Below are 17,281 nucleotides of genomic sequence, written 5' to 3' on the forward strand. Positions count from 1 at the left end.
ATCCTCCACAACATCCAGGACTGGGGTGATGGCCAGGGGTCTGTGCTGTGGAAGATCTAAGAATTCCTGAGTCTCTTTTTAGACTGAGGGTAGCTCTGACTTTCCCATTGGAAATGCTCCCTTAAGGTGTGAAGGGTTTCCCCAAAGGAAAAATCTTCTGGGGGAGAGGCTGAAGGAATTGAATCCTCTGCATCAGAATCCTCATAAGCAGAGAGGGGTTGCATGTCTTCATACTCAGATGCATCAGAGTCATTGGACTCCTGTTCAGACAAACCTACAGGGTACAAATCTCTTTCTTTTGGAAGGGTAGCTTGGCTTCCCCTGATCAGCATGATAAGGTCTTCTGCCATTTTAAGCATTTGAGACTGAGGCAAGGAAGCAGGTGCCTGAGATTGGGTCATCGGTTTCTTGGGTGTGGCTCATAACCTGGGCCTAAGAAACTCTGTGGTTTTCGAAAGAACAGTAGTCTTGAAAGAAGTTGTTGGTTTGTGTCGAGAATCGGTAGTGTGAAGGACTTCCTTGGAAGCTGGTACCTGCTCAGAGGCTCTGGACCCATCCAAGGTAGAGATGACCACAAGATCCTTAGTTGAAGAGTTTTGTGACATACCGGACTCCGAAAGGGTCTCAGTAGCAGCCTGCGAATCCACAGAAGCAGGCATCAGGGGCTGCGAAAGTGCCTCACTGAGGACCGGAGAACTGCTGACTAGCTTAACGGGAGCGTCGTTGGTAGGTTTGGACCTGTGCAGTCTGTCTCTGTCTTTATCTTTACGTTTTTTTTGGAAGATCCGTTGTCGGATGGCTTACTGAAGCTTACAGAATTCGTGGACTGTAAGCAAAAATATCTAGCTACAATAAGGGCCCGACAACGTATAGCACTGGCTTTGAAGCGATAGTGGGGGATGTCGTGGTCTGGGCCTAAGCAAGTGACGCAGTAAGAATGAAAGTCTTGGTGTGGTATTTGCTTTCCACAGGCAAGACAACTTTTTCTGACATTGGTTAGTGCAAGAAAAAAGGATCCCCAACGGGGTACTTAGCTTTAGAAGACTTCAGCTTCAATTCGGAAGACGAAACGCAGGTAGCAGGCCAACCGGCACTTGTGCAAACTGCTTCTGCTTCGGGCTAAACGGCAAGAAAGACTGATGTAATGGCATCGGCTGCCTTACTTTATACTACTGACGACCTGACATCAGTCCTGAAGCGATAGCAACCGACGCAGAAATACTAATCCTCTGGCATTCGGGCTGGCCGAGGGCTACCCTGGCAGGGATAACCCAAATGTGAAGACTGCAACAGTGAAGCACGAAGAACATCCCTCATTTTTCTACAGAAAAGTAAATCCTCCGCTGCACTCCCACACTTGATACTTACATCTAACAATTTCTAGATGGCTACACTTGAGGGAAAATGGACATCCCTGGAATACTGCATTACCGATCTTTAAGAAATGTCTGTATTCATATGTTTCTGACTGCACATAAGACTGCTGGCCACTAGTGTGTCTAACACAAGCCAGGCACCAAAACAGGTATGTATCTGAACATTTTCTCCTTTTAACTGCCCCAAATGACTAGGGCCTGGATATAAGGAATGTGACAGCACACATAATATGTATACAAATCCTTCAGTTCACTGATGGCAATTTGTCAAGCATCTGTTTTGCATAACTTGGTTAATCAAATGGTTGGTTAATGGAATTCCGGGTTAGAGAAAGCAGTCACACGATTTAACTATTTTTGCAGTTTTTTGAAATTAGTACACATAAATTAGGGGTAGACATACCCATGTACATATGGTTAAATAAGTGTAATCTGTTACTGTAAGTTGATAAGTTTTTCTGATCATTTCTGGAAAAACAAGATGTAAATGTTACTAAATAAATTTAATACGTTTACACTTGCTGATGCATTTTTTTCTTCATAATAGTGCTGCTGTGTTCCAGAGTGTACAAAACTGGACGAATAAGGAAGTATGTACTTACACAGATGGCGCTTGACCATCTCTGCCATGCTATCAGATTATTTTAAACTACAATTTAAAACACGTTGTGTTGGCTGTTTGTATCACTACCTAGCTAACCCTCCTAAACTATCCTTATCCATTCTATTCTATCCTGATCAAAAATGATTGCTTGGTCAGAAAAATTCTGTCTTAAGCTGTACTATTATGTCTACATGGCCACTTACACTGTACCATACTCTCCTTAACTTTACATTGTTATGAAAGTCTGCTTTACCACTATATTACTATTATAAAATATTATGGGTCTAAATATTGCTAGTCTAACATTCATTCTACCTTAAATCATTCTCTTATTACTGCATGGCCTGTTATGATTTTAAGCTTTCTCTTAGCCTTTTTTGCTTAATCGCACTTTAAAAAGTCATTTTACTGCTGTTTATTACTGCATTTCAGTTTAAAATCGTTTTTACTGGGTGTGCACTTGTTTTTTTTTTGCTTAAAGTATTATAATTTAAACTGCATTTGATTCTATAGGCATCCCACTCAAGTGTGACTGCCTTTTCTGTGCATTGCTACTGTTTAAATTGCTTTTTACTGTTTAATTCCTAAAAAAAAAAAAACCCCGAAAAAACAAAAAATATTCTCTGTACTGCTATTTTCCCACCCTTTCCTATAATAAAATAGCCCCCATCCCAGATCTGCTGGTTTCAGGACTTTATTGTATTTTCTGAGTGTCCAGACCTTGTTGTGCCAGTGGGAGGTCTTTCTGTTAATCAGTGAGAGTGGTAAGCACTAGAGCAGCCTATCTGCCACAAGAGGAGTGTCTCCAACTCTGAAAAGTTACCTTATTGTCTGTTTTGGGCTAATTCCCATCCCTTTCAAGTTTCTGAGTTAAAAACCCATATTTGCGCATTGCACAGCACCATGGGGCTAGGGTTAAAACTATTCTTGGTGCCAGAAAGTGTGCTCTTCAAATTTTCCCTTAGAACTTGCTGGTTTTTCAATAGTAGCACTAAAATCTAAATCCCTGTGACTAGCACTTGCACTAGAACTGCTAAAAATTACTGAGAAATGTAAACTAATACAAGCACTGAAATCCTTCCTGTCAATAAGGGAATTAACCGTAGGCACTAAACAACCTAAAACTGCAAAGCACCTTGCCAAGGTAAGGAAAAACAGCTCTTGCACTTCACTAAAAAGCACCTAACCAGGCATGTCCAAGGGTCAGCTTCCAGTGATTTCTCCTGTCCACCTGGTGAATCTGGGCATATTGGGACAATGCAGCAATTGTCTCATGTACACAGACAACCCTCTCCTCCTACCTCCCAACACTACAACCTGCGAGAGATGCAAGTACACAGCCAAACTGGAAGCAAAGCTCTCTCCAACCAAGACTGTGCTAGACAGTCAAGAGGAGAAGGTAAACATCTGCACCACACCTCATGCAACACAAAGCCCTACAACACCCACACATAGCAACATGAAACCCACATACGTGGAGGCCTTTAACATTAACTTACCCAAGCAACGAGGACCTCCGAAGCTGAAACGCAAACAAACACCAATCACGACCCAAGTGAGACACAGCTCACAACATCAGTGTACCACTAAAAAACAGCCCCCAAGGCAAGAAAACGTACCAAACACTTTAGTCATAGCTGACTCTATAGTCAGGCACACTGATGTCCCACTTACCAGAATGAACAAGGAGAAAATTATGGCCAGCTGCCTGTTGGGTGCCAGGATCCGCTACATAACGCATGCACTCAAGTCACTCCACAACAAGTACAAATACGACTCTGTCATTGTTCATGGTAGAGTGAATGACTTGAGACGCACCTCCCTGGACTTCATGAAAAGAAACATTGAAGAGCTCTCAGACCATGTGGCCCAGCAGGTATGACCCTAGCTCTGAGTTGCATCCTGCCTTCACCCAGAATGATACCACAGTATAAGGAAAAAATGATTGACTTCAACAACTGGCTAAGCTTCTGGTGTCATTCAAAGGGGATCCAATATCTGTCTGCCTAAGATGACATGATTGACAAATCACGATGCTTTGTCAAAGATGGACTGCACCTGTCGCCCCTGGGATTTAGATTACTGGCTAAGGCTCTTGCCACCCCTATAGTGCCTTTTTTAGGAAAGGTTCAAATAACAAAACCACTATAGTGACAGACACAAACATGCGAAATCTGAGGGTAATGCTACTCAATGCTAGAAGTCTAAACCTCAAAATGCACTCTCGCGAGGCACTCCTAAAAATGGAGAACATCAATATCTGTGCAGTAACTGAGACCTGGTTCAAGGCTCCAGAGAGCACTCCTGCATTACCAGGCTATAATTCATATCACACCTTTCGGCCACCTAACCTGGACCAAAACACTAAAGGTGGAGGCATGCCCATACTCTAATGATAGCCACACCTCCAGGCTAGTTGGTCAGCATAAAGCATCTGAGATTATCCAAGTGCAACTAACTCTGGGACAAGACCACAATCCAAATTGTAACTTGCTACAGATCCTCCACCATGCCCAAGGATTCCCACTTATCATTTCTTGATACACTGGAAAATATTAGGGTACAACCCAACAACCTAATAAAGGGTTGACTTCAACTACCCCACCATTAACTGGGAAAACTACTCATGTACCAACACTTTTGCTCAAGTTTTCTGGAATTCATATACTCCAACACCTTAGATCAACTTATCTACACCCCCACCAGGGGCAGCAATATCCTAGACTTGGTCATTACTAACATGGGTGACCAATGTTTCACACCAGAGATCAATTCCTTGCTGGTCAGATCCGACAACAAGCTAATCAGCCTAGACATCCACATCCTGCCCCCACTCCCCACTAGGGAAACCACCATAAAAATTTTCTCCAAAGCCAACTTCACGCTTCTTAAGACAGAAGTGGCAAACTTACACGACATCCATGCAGATGGACAATAGAGGTACGACTGCTGAATCCTACACAAATGCACTTTATAAGCACTTACACGAGTGCATGGATCGTGCTATCCCTAACAGAACCAACATGCTATCCTCCAAAAAAAGGAAGCCAATCTGGTGGTCCCCTGCCATAAACAAACTCTACAACAGAAGAAAGAAACTGTTGCAAAAAAAGAGTAAAATCCCATGACTGGAAGAACTCCCTGGTCAGCCTAAGTAAGAAGCTAAGATCCCTCATAAAATCCTCCAAAGCTAGTTATGAAAACAAAATTGCCACTGATTCTAAAGACAACCAAAGAGTATTCTATAGCTATGTGAGGAATCTCAATTGCAACACTCAGATCTGCTCTGAGTTACAGCACAATGGCACTAAATATACAGAACCAACAGATAATACAAACATCCTGGCAGATAGGTTCAGTGCTAACTTTACCCCCACCCCTCACCTCCTAAAGGGCCAATCTCTACACCAGAAGAATGCAAAGTTCCTGTAATCATGGCTGCACAGGTAAAAACCACTCTCTCCAAAGCCAAGAACACAGCATCTATGGAACCTGACAACATCCCAGGGTGCATTCTACATGAACTACAGAATGAACTGGCACTCCACCTAAGCACCATGTTCAATCATAGCCTCACCTCAGGCTTTGTGCCCACTGAATGGCACACAGCGATGGTTATCCCACTCCACAAAGGGGAAGCCATCACAGACCCCGGGAACTACCGCCCCATTAACCTAACAAGCCTGGTCTGCAAGTGTGTGGGTGTGTGTGTGTGTGTGTGTGTGTGTGTGTGTGTGTGTGTGTGTGTGTTTTGTGTGTGAGACAACCACCCTTAGACTCACTACATCATTCAGTTACTTCCTCCAAAGGGTAAAAGCAAAAAGAAGTAATCAATCTGGATGGTGCAAGAAAATCAGGATGACAAGAAAACAGGGACATCATTAGGGAATGCAGGGAGGACAGAGTCTTTTGTTCATAGATCATTTTCTCCTAAGGCTGGCCCTGTTGAATGCAATTGTAAATCTGATGTGTACATAATGAAGATAGCATCTAAAATGAGTCGGTACTGTGCCACTCTGTAGATGAAGTGACTGACTACAGATGTATATCCATAAGTGATACAGCCCTACCCCAACCCAGTTAACCTTAGCAATTCAGCTTCCTGCAACCCCCTACTGAGCTGAAATTGCCAAACACCATTTATAGTAACACATTAGGAACAATGGTGATTGAGATGTGTTTTAGAGAGTAAGGGATTATGGAACAGGGAAGATGGAGGGGAAATTGCACAAGGAAGTGATATGCAGCATAAAACAGTATAAATTAAGGCTTTTGCATAGAGCGGGTATGGGCTGCCACGGTGGTGCAATGGTTAGCGATGTCGCCTCACAGCAAGAGGTTCTCCGGTTCGATTCTCGGCTGGGGTGCCTTCTGCGCGGAGTGTGCATGCCCTCCCTGTGGTCACATGGGTTTCCTCTGGGTGCTCTGGTTTCTTCCCACATCCCAAAGACATGCTGAGGTGGACTGGACACACTAAATTGGCCTTAGGCATGAGTGCATGCATGTGTGTACCTTCTGTGGAAGGTTGGGCGCCAGGCTGGCAACTCAACACTGTAAAACTCTACTGCCAATCATGAGCGGAGAGGTGGTCCACTGTGGCGACCCCTAACTGGGAAAAGCTGAAAGAAGAAGGATAGAGCGGGTATAGGGTGGGCCAGATGAACCAAACCTGCCACCTATAAGGGACAATGAGGAACTGTTAAGTAACAGTAGGTTAAAGGCACTATTAGAACTGGTATTACTATGTTATTAGCACAGCACAATAATTCAAAGCGCACCATTAAATACTGCTTTACAGAACAAAACTATCAGCACTGTTGGGCTTAAATCAGCAATTAGATTACAAGACCACTCATAAGGTAGTAATGCTTGCTGATAAATGGTAAATTATCTCACCAGTTTTACTGACTTTATTTGACATGCAAGTAAAATTGAGTACAAGGGCCCTTCAATCAAAACCTAATTATGAAAGTAAAATATAAGGTAAAACATAGCAGCAAAGATTAAACAGTAAGGTATACACATGGCTTAACAACATTACACTGCGTAACAGATGCACATTATTTAAAACCCAGAGTTTGTCAAAATTGTGCTGCAATTTTATCACATTGTACATAACACAAGAAAACTGTCTAACTGATCCTTACCTTTATGTGTAATAAGGAAATCAGAGAAAACATACCTGAACTTCTGGGCCAGTGAATACTGGACTTTCTGGCAACTCTACTGGTGCTAGTGAACCTGCCAATTCATCTAATGCATCAAGAGACATCTTGAAATAAAAAAGACAAAAACATAATCAGAAATAAAGTTTTAAATTATAAAAAAAGAAATGCAGGTAGACTAAAATTCAGTAGTACACTTTTGCACAACATCCATTCATTGAAACAGTAAACAGCAACCAAATATGAGGTGTGCAGAGACGGAAGTCCAGGACTCATAGTACTGGGACAAAAAGCATAGGCAAGCGAAGGAAACAGTGCCACAGCGTTTCAAAAATAACCCATAAATTTCAAACACACACACGCACAAGCACACACACACACACACGCACAAGCACACACACACGCACACACACACGCACACACACACACACACACACACACACACACACACGCACAAGCACACACACACACACAAGCACACACACACACGCACAAGCACAAGCACACAGACGCCTGCATTTTACATTTAGCTAGTTGAAATCATATTTTTTTGAAAAAGGAATTGGGTTTTAAGTTCCAACAACTCCTTGCTTCTTCAAAAGGTACATTAAATGGTAAAATCAGAGAAGTGTGGGGTATGGAGTCTCCACTGCTATGTAATCTCATATTAACTATACACAGAGACATGACACTGAGCTGTGGTTGTTGAATGTGTTCCTTTCTTTTACGGATTGTTTCGGGTTGGACTGTATACCTTCATTAGAGTCAGAACATCCCACTGTTGTGTGATTTTGAAATTATAGATATGTAGGTTTGAAGGTGGAGAACTTGTCAATCTATCAATACCAAGTTGTCAGAATGCTAGCTGTGTGAAGGAATGCTGCCAAATACACTTTCAGCAATAGTGTAGTTATCCTTTTCTTCACTGTTATGCAGCCTTGGCATAGGTGTATTTAAGCGTTTATATCACGTTATCGAAAGATGAAAATAGCGGATTCTATTTCATCGAACCTAAAATATCTAAACCACATATCGAACATTCAGAACAGCAAATTTTTTCCTTGGGAAAAAATTTGCTATTCCGAAACGCACGCAGCACAAGCACACCTAAAAACATCAATACACACACATACACTTATAATCCTACAACTAACCCTATACGAAACTGTACATACACTACTATCTATCCATTTACCTTAACCCAAACCATAAGGTCCGTCACTATCGCACACTCAACTAATCCGCACAGTAACCCTAAACTCACTTAACCTGCCCCTAAACCTAATTCACCTAACCCACACCCTAACCCTAACTCACCTAACCCGCGCCCTAACCCTAACTCACCTAACCCACGCCCCAACCCTAACAACCACACAAATCGCACACTTACCTGAACCCAACCCATAAATCTCCACCACAGCGCTGAAAATAGCGAAGCCACAGAACGGGCCAACCAAATTCTTTCCCTAGGAGAGAATTTGGTGTTCTGCAGCTTCGCTATTTTTAGCGTTCAATTAAAATGGGTCGATATTAGAACATTCAAAGTTTTAAAACAAAGTTCGTAGACTGTGAAGTATCCCAGAGAAGTTTACGTCAGATTGCCATGGACCTACCCATTATGCCATATCCACTTTCTGTTCAATATTTTTTTCAGTCAGTCATATCCGTACACACATACAATTGCTGTCCAGTCGTGTGAACCTTGGAGCAAACTTTTTTCTTTTTTTATTGGGGCAAGCCCCCAAGCTTAAATACGGGTCTATATCAGAACATCGAAGTTTATGAACTTATACCTGACTTTGCAGAAAGAAAACATTGTCAAGGAAATCTCCTGAAGATTAATCTTTTGGTAATGCAGAAAGTGCTATAACAAAAATGCATTATCTTTACATGTAAAGCTGAAACCGAATGGTAACACATATCTGCAAAGACAAATCATATGCTAATTCACATTAACTGTTTCTCCACAGGAGGCACCAGCTGAACCAATCTCTTCTCTAGTCAGATAAACAGCAAAATTAACAGACGAATTTCAATGAAAAGAAAATATGATATGTGTGCTAGGAAACAATGTTTTTTGAAAGAATTCAAGTATTTTTCTAATCTGGAAGAGGAATAAAGACTAGACAAAAACAGATGATACTTACTGGAAGTAGAAGCACAGGCTTTACCATGCATCTTAGCATGGATAACCTTCCTTATAGGTTAATCCAAGTCTATAAATATTACGTCTAGTCAGGGACAGTTGTTCCTATTAGGAGAGTTAAACATCAATATTTGAAGACGTACATAGCTTTGTGTGTTACTTTTAGGTTAATAGGTTTTAGGGGTGTTTTTTTTTTTTTTGACGGTTTTCAATAAAACAAAAAGTTTTGTAAGATGTGACAGTTTCAAATGGATATGACAAGAAACAATTGTATAAAAGATCAAACTGCAAAACATTAGTGTACACATGCAACACAAAAGCTGGAACTAGAGGGGACTGGAGTTTGATATGCAACAGTGAGGGTGTATTGGGGGCAGAAGAGAAAACATAACAAAAGAGGGTACATTGTTGAAGAAATTTATGAAAATATTTGGCAAGGAAGATGTGAATTCAGTAGCAGCAGTTTGGATTGAATTTACATACTACTTCCCAAGAAACAAAAATTGGGCTAGGTTAGACAGAAATTATATTTCACAGGAACATGTGCATTTAATTGAAATTTTTGAGACGCATCCAGTAATTATTTTGGATCATGTCAAACAATAAAAATAAGTTATGTACTCACCATAACATTCCATCTGAGTAGTTGTTCTTCATTTATCTTCAACCTGTGGGTTACAGAACCATATTGGATCTGACTCGGCTGCATATCCATCATTTGATCCATGCTCAAAGCTCCTCTCCTTACCCATAATGCTCCTGTCTCCTTCCTCCTTTTAGATCGAGTTTGCTGCCCAGTCCACTACTCACACCTGACCCAACAGGACCTTGTCACATTTTGAGCAAATAGCGGGACAAAGGACATTCCGAAGGTGTCCAACTTCTATATTTATATAACCAACAACAGTTCATACAAGGATGGGGGAAGGAGGGAGGGATGGTTGAAGACAAATGAAGAACAACTACTTAGATGGAATGTTATGGTGAGTACATAACTTCTTTATCTGAAGTACATGTCTTTATTTGTTCTTCAACCAGTGGGACAGAGTCCCCAGCTACTATACACCTGGGAGGCTCTCATGGAATTATATTCCAGAGCACGGCAAAGCCAAAGGATGCCCTGTTCCTGGACATGATGTCCAATTTATAATGTGAAATGTAGGTATGAGATGAAGACCGAGTAGCTGCAGAAAAAATATCATCCAACAAAACTCTGGACCAAAACACCGCTGAAGTGGCCATAGATCTGGTAGAATGTGCTTTTACCTGTCCTGGCAGAGAAATCCCCCTGACAGAATACGCCCAAATAAATTGGGAAATCCAAAGGGCAATAGTAACTTTGGATATTGACTTCCCTGAAAAAGGTTTGGAATAAGAAAAGAAAAGTTGGTCAGATTTACAAAATGCTTTTGTCCTGTGCAAACAGAAACATAACTGTCTGTGCACATCCATCAAATGCAATTTATACTCTCCCTTATTTTGAAAATTTGGAAAGAAAACCGGAAGATTGATCATTTGATTAATGTTGGCCTCTGAAGCTACTTTGGGAAGAAAAGATGGGTTAGCATGCAAAGACAGTTTCACCACAAGCCAAAATGAATAACTAAATAAAATACGACCAACCACAAATTCCAAACAAGAATAAAGCAGGTTTATTACTCTGACGTCTCGGCTGAAAAAGCCTTCAAGGAGTAAAGAAGCATCTCAAACGGGCATGCTTAAATACATAACAATAAAACAATTAAGCAATTAGATAATTAAATTAACAGTCTCCAATTCAACTCTTCATTCAACCCATGTGGGTGTAAAGTACCAAATTTAAGAATATATAATGCTTCTTTAAACAGAAGCAGTTTTTTAAGATTACTCATATCATATTAATGACACATCTATTTTTTTTCTAAAATAGTGCCTTGCAGCCCTTCATTATTACTATTGTGAAACTGTTGAAAATGTGTTACAATAGAACTTTCAAATTTCTGGTTAAAAATATCCCTTGCATGTTCCAACAATCTGACTTTACATGCCCTCTTTGTTTCACCAATATAAAATAAATTACAGGGGCATTTAAGAGCATACACTACACCTACAGTATCACAAGAAAAAATATTCCAAGTTTGGAATGAAATATTAATACTAGAAAAACTTTCAACTATAAATTTACAAGCTTTACATTTATTACAACAAATGGTACCTTTAGAATGTAAACTATCTGGTACTTTAACACATGGCAAACAAAATTAACCCTTAACTAAAAAATTATAAATACTTCTCCCCAGTCTATATGAAATACCAAGATTGGCATTTAACCAGGAAGAGACATTTTTTAAAGAACACAGGTATTTCCAATAATATTTTACCTGCTCTATCACTATGTTACTAAAACATCCATAAGCTGTCACAAAATAAATCATATCACTGTCATTTCTATTTCCAAATTTAGATGGGAATACAGGATGTCTACCATTAATATGATGTCTCATAAGTGAGACATTACACAATTTATTCCAACTCTTTTCCAATAAGCTATGGCTATAACCTCTATTCCCAAACATTTTAACAGCTGTACTTAATTCCCGTCTAAAATCTCCGATATTATTACATAATCTAGAGATCCTAAGCATTTCACCAAATGGAAGTGATGCAATAGTATGGGGAGGATGGCAACTGTCACCATGAGACTGTTAATTTAATTATCTAATTGCTCAATTGTTTTATTGTTATAATTTTAAGTAGTATGCAAAGACACTCTTGTCCTTATGAAAAATCATATAAGGGACCTTGATCGATAGTGACTGAAGTTCCGACACTCCTGGCAGAAGTAATGGCAACTAAGAATGCAGTCTTCCATGACAGAAACTGCAAATCCACCAAAGCCGCAGGTTCAAAGGTGGGTGAAACTAAAGCCTGAAGCACTAATATAAGATCCCATGGAGGCGTATGGTCCTTCACCGGGGGTCTCAGAAGAAAGGTACTTTTAAGGAAGGTCTTGCAAAGCTTAGAAGATGCTAAGGAAGCCATATTTTCCCCCACATGAAAATTGGAAATTGCAGCCAGCTGAACTTTAACTGTGGAAGAACTGGTGCCTTGTTGAAAAATCCCGATAAGAATTCCAACATCACAGAAACTGGAGCAGTAAAAGGATCCAATGCATGCTGCGAAGTCCATATAGAAAACCTTTTCCACTTGCTATAGTATACCTTCCTGGTGGAAGACTTAGGAGCCACCACCAGAATTCTTTTAATGGGAGAAGATAAACTAGGAGTCCTGATAATCATGGGAACTGGAGCAACCAAGCAGTGAGTTTTGGACTGTCCAGGGCTGGATAGGGAATCCCTGACAGGTGAGAAATGAGATCCGGAACTGGATCCGACATCCATGGTGGAGCCACCAGATTAGACCACAGAGAGGGAAACCAAACTTGGCAAGGCCAGAATGGGCCAATGAGGATCACAAAACTCCCCAGCCTGCAAGCTTTCTGAAGAAACTTTGGTATCAATGGTAGAGGAGGATAAGCATACAGAAGACTGGGAGACCAAGCATTAATCAGAGTGTCTCTGGGGGCTTCCCCCTGAGTGGGATTCAGAGTGAAGAACTAGCTGCATGAATGTTCCAACTGTTGAACACTAATGCAGACCTTCAGTCAGACATTATAGCTACTGCATTCAATGTTAAGTAGCTAGTTAATTACAAAGACTGCTCTATTTAGCCCTGAAAAGTATAACAGGGTTGAGAAGATACAACTGAGCCTTACCTAACAGTGCTACTGCACTGCAAATGCCGGAATTATGGCAATACTGAATTGCTGATTTTAAGAAGTGAATGTTCTTTCTTTTGAAACTTAATGCAGACCTTTTAGAGAGGCATTACAGCTATTTCTTATTGTACAGACTACTAAGCACAGAACACTGTACATAACTATAAGACTACATTTCTTGTCCTACATAGCGTAACAACAGCAGAAAAGAAACATCTAATCACTGCACATTCAGCATTACTGTTCTGTAAATGCCAGTACCATTGCAACGTTGATTTTTACTGTACTGTTCTGTTTTTTCTCCTAAGTGCATGTTTAATAACAGCAAAGGCTTTAGAAGGGAATTTGTATTGTGGCTATCCTGTTGCATTTAGTAAATAAATAAGGTGTTGTAGAGTATGTTTTGCAATTCACTGTGAAAGAACTATACTGTCTCTCACACGCTCACTCATTTCTTTACCTGCCTCCTCTCCATTCTGGTAAGACCTTTCTGAACATTCTTAACCTATTCTCCCCTTTTTTGTTTTTCCAGCCTGAAATCCTTGTGCGGATACTCGGGCTGTTCCCCCACCAGCAATTTAGCAATCCACAGAATATCCTAACAGAAGTCCCTGACTTGGTCTACCCAGACGTGTCGCCTTACTTCAATCCTCAGTGTAGGTGAAAGCCTGCAGTTTCTGTAACACATATTATAAGTACTGTGTGTAATTCTTCTGAAGTCGTATTGTAAAGGGTCAGCACACCCACGGACCTACCCCGAGGCCATCTCCCTGTTTTCTTAGCTATTTTCCCAACATTTCGATAGTTTAACTAAAATACCTGCAATTCCCCACCCTTACTACTAGATGACAGTAGAACATAGGAAATAATTAGTTTTTACTACTTGCCAAACATAGTGGCAGGGACAAATCACACTTAAGCCAATTCCAAATTCCTTCATCTCAAGCCTTATAACCGAGTAGTCTCTCCTCATAAAATACACAAGAAAAATACCTATATAGAAAGAAAGATACAAGGCAGAAGCTGGACTTTCTACAGTTCATGCTTCCACCAAAGTACTAGACCCAGACAATTGCCTTTTATAACAGTAACTCTGTCCTCCAAACAGCTGACACGAAGGCAGGATTTTGGCATAAATTCATGTATACTTTATTAGTCAAATGTTCCAACTTACCTACTTTAAGCTTCCTAAATATACAACCTCACTGTATAACTGATTGGTTCTTGCTTGCTAGCCACTCCACTAGCTCTATTCGTTTCGCTCCCCTACCCCCAATTTCCACCCACCCCCAGTACTCTTACCTTTATTCTTATCTTACCCCTCCCCTCAGCCTAATACCAACTCCTCACCACTCCTCCTACTTACAGCCCTCCCACCTAACTTCTCCCATCTGCTCTACACCCAAATACCCACAATCCCCTCCACTCTTCCTTAATTGCCAGGAAACCACCATCAATTAATATAACCCTCTCTTGGTTTTAGCCTCTCTCCCCTTCAATTCATACTTACCTCTTTCTCTACTCTGACATGGTCACCTTAAATCTCCACACCCTCCACATCCATTGTCTCCTTTTTCGGTTCCTATTTCCCTTATACTATGCTAGCTCATATATTCCTACTACACTTGTCCAATACTACCAACTAAAGCAACCTCCATACAAACTCACCTCCATCCTCATCATTCTTCTCATTTCCCCTCTATCTCCCCCTTTCTCATTCAACCCAACCAGTTGCACCTATTCCACCGTAAAATCTTCCCCTTCCCTTGCAAAGCTAAGTTATCATCACATAATCTAATTGTAAATCGTCTAAAACACTCAGCTAGCAAACCAGAATGGCTAAAGGATGTTTCCTTTAACAATTTAGTCCTAGCTGGCGATATCCATCCTAACCCAGTCCCACTCACTGTATTAACAACACCAACCCTATAACTTCCTCCTCCTGCCTTAATACCCTAAAGATCTTTACTATCAATGCTCAAAGTCTTAGTAACAAAGCTCACCAATTCCAAAGTTGGCTAAGCCACAACCAACCAGACATCCTAGCCATATCTGAAACCTGGCTTAAACCCTTCATCTCTGACACAGAGATCCTGTCCTCAGGATTTCATACTCTCAGAAATGACCTACTAAATAAAAAAGATGGGAGCACTGCCTTAATCTACTCTAACATCCTCATGTAATTCCCCTCCAAATTCTAATCCCTCAATTCCAAAACACCGAACTAACTGCTGGACTACTAAAATTAAATAAGCACAAAAATATTTGCTTCATTGCCCTCTATATTCCACCTGGTAACAACATATCTACTCTCAAGGAGATTCTCCTATGGGCATCCACTAAAGTTAATTACGAAACTTGCATCTTAGGAGGTGTAAATATTGACTGAAATAAAGTCAATAGCACCTCTCCTTCCCTATCCATCAATCTCTATAACTACTCAAATAATATACTCTATCACACGACCAAACAAAACAACCCCCCCCGGAACCATTCTAGATTGGATCCTAGTCTCTAATCCTAACAAAATAACCTACTCTGGTACAATTCCTGATACCATCAGTGACCACCTCCCAGCCTTCATTCATTGCTCTACTAGCTCTTCCCCATACCAGCATCAATTCATTCACACACGTAACCTCACCAACTTCAACCCTACCACTTTCTCGAATATATTTAAACAAATGAACTGGCAAATCATAAATACCCTTCCCCTTAACAAAGCCTTAGACTACTTCAACTCCATGTTCCTTGACACACTAAACTCTCCCTAGCCCCCCTAAGATATAAAAGAATAAAAACTAACTCAGCCTCATGGCTATCTAAACACACAAAACAAGTTATGCACCAAAGGGACAAACTTTGGAAGCTCCACCAAAACAAAAACTGCCCAATACCCTACATCAGGGGTGTCCAACCTTTTCAGTTGCAAGGGCCGCATTGGGTTAACAAAAATGGTCTGGGGGCAAACGGCAGCTGAGGACCAAAAAAAAAAAGTCTCACATTAACTGAAGAGCAAAAAAAAAAAGGTCTCACATTAACTGAAGAGCAAAACACTGGTTTATGTGGACTAATGTGGCTGTATTGTAGGTTAATTTGAACAATAAATAAATTAATAAATAATATAAATAAATTAATAAATGCATGCCGTTTATTCAGGTCAGCTGCACAAGTCTTTAACAAAGCAGGCTGCAATGAAAGGTACAGCTGTAGGAGTACATTCATCATGAAAGTAAATGTTCAAGTAAGCTGAGCTTTTGTAGTATAAATTCAGTACATAATGGGAATTGGCAGCAGGTGAACATCTACCATGCTTATGTTAAAAATGTAATTGTAATAATTATGGGCAAGTCATCATCTTGTGTTATAGAAAAAGCAGGGACAAGCAAATGAGTAAAAGCTAGCTTGAAATGTATGGCTGTGGATATATGTGAAAAGGACAGCCTGACTGTACTAATTTGAAATAAAAAAAGACAAACTGTGAGCATTTAGTATGCTATGCACAACTGTGTTTTTCTTCAAAAAGAAAGAAAAAAGGAACAGAAAGACAGAACACAAGCAGCTTTGCTGGAATCTGAGTATTTATGCATCTCATGTTGTCAGCATTAAGTCCCAGCAGGCAACCTCGAAAAGTAGTACCATAGTGTTATTATTATGTGAGCGTCTTAATAAAATTAGAATTATGATTACAAGTATTAATATTAGAACTTCAGTATAATATTAACCACTCTATTTGTATGAATAAAAACTGATGCCAACAGTAAACATTACCTAAAAAGTATTTAACCTTAATAAAATAAAAACTACTTTATTTGCATGTTTGAATACCACAATTTGAATACCACAATTTGCACAACCATATTTGCAGGTTTGAATACCACAAACTTTCTGTTCCTTGAATACCACACAACATCCCAATATGGGATCAGCATAAAAGCATGACAAAAATCATGCATTTTCATAACATAAGGTAGTTGACATTCAGTTGTACATTGTCGGGTACTCTACCTAGTCTGCCCAAATGCCCAGTGCTTCTTTAGATGTCCCATTGTAGACAGAGGGACACAGACCTGCATCTCAAACAAGAGGCAGTCACATATTACTACCTGAAACAATCAAAAAGCATTTTTGCTAATGAAAACACATAATGCATATTCCAGCAGTGAGTTAAAACATTTGGCCAAAGACGGAAAGTTTATTGTTTTTAAATCTAGTGAAGTTCTTACAAAACAT

The 17,281-nt window shown here is 40.2% G+C and overlaps 1 protein-coding gene across 8 annotated transcripts in view; it reads right to left on the reverse strand.

Moving 5' to 3' along the window:
* The window catches only part of CAST (calpastatin), a 1,327,899-nt gene that overhangs the window by 233,193 nt on the left and 1,077,425 nt on the right, over window positions 1-17,281 (reverse strand). For all 8 annotated transcript variants that reach the window (XM_044064116.1, XM_044064117.1, XM_044064120.1 and 5 more), the window contains one exon: window positions 7,163-7,252. In XM_044064116.1, coding sequence (XP_043920051.1) covers window positions 7,163-7,252 — 90 coding nt within the window. The remainder of the gene's footprint in view (window positions 1-7,162; window positions 7,253-17,281) is intronic.

The sequence above is a fragment of the Protopterus annectens genome, chromosome 2.part2 (genome assembly GCF_019279795.1).
Source record: "Protopterus annectens isolate FY-2018-M chromosome 2.part2, PAN1.0, whole genome shotgun sequence".
NCBI lineage: Eukaryota > Metazoa > Chordata > Ceratodontiformes > Protopteridae > Protopterus > Protopterus annectens.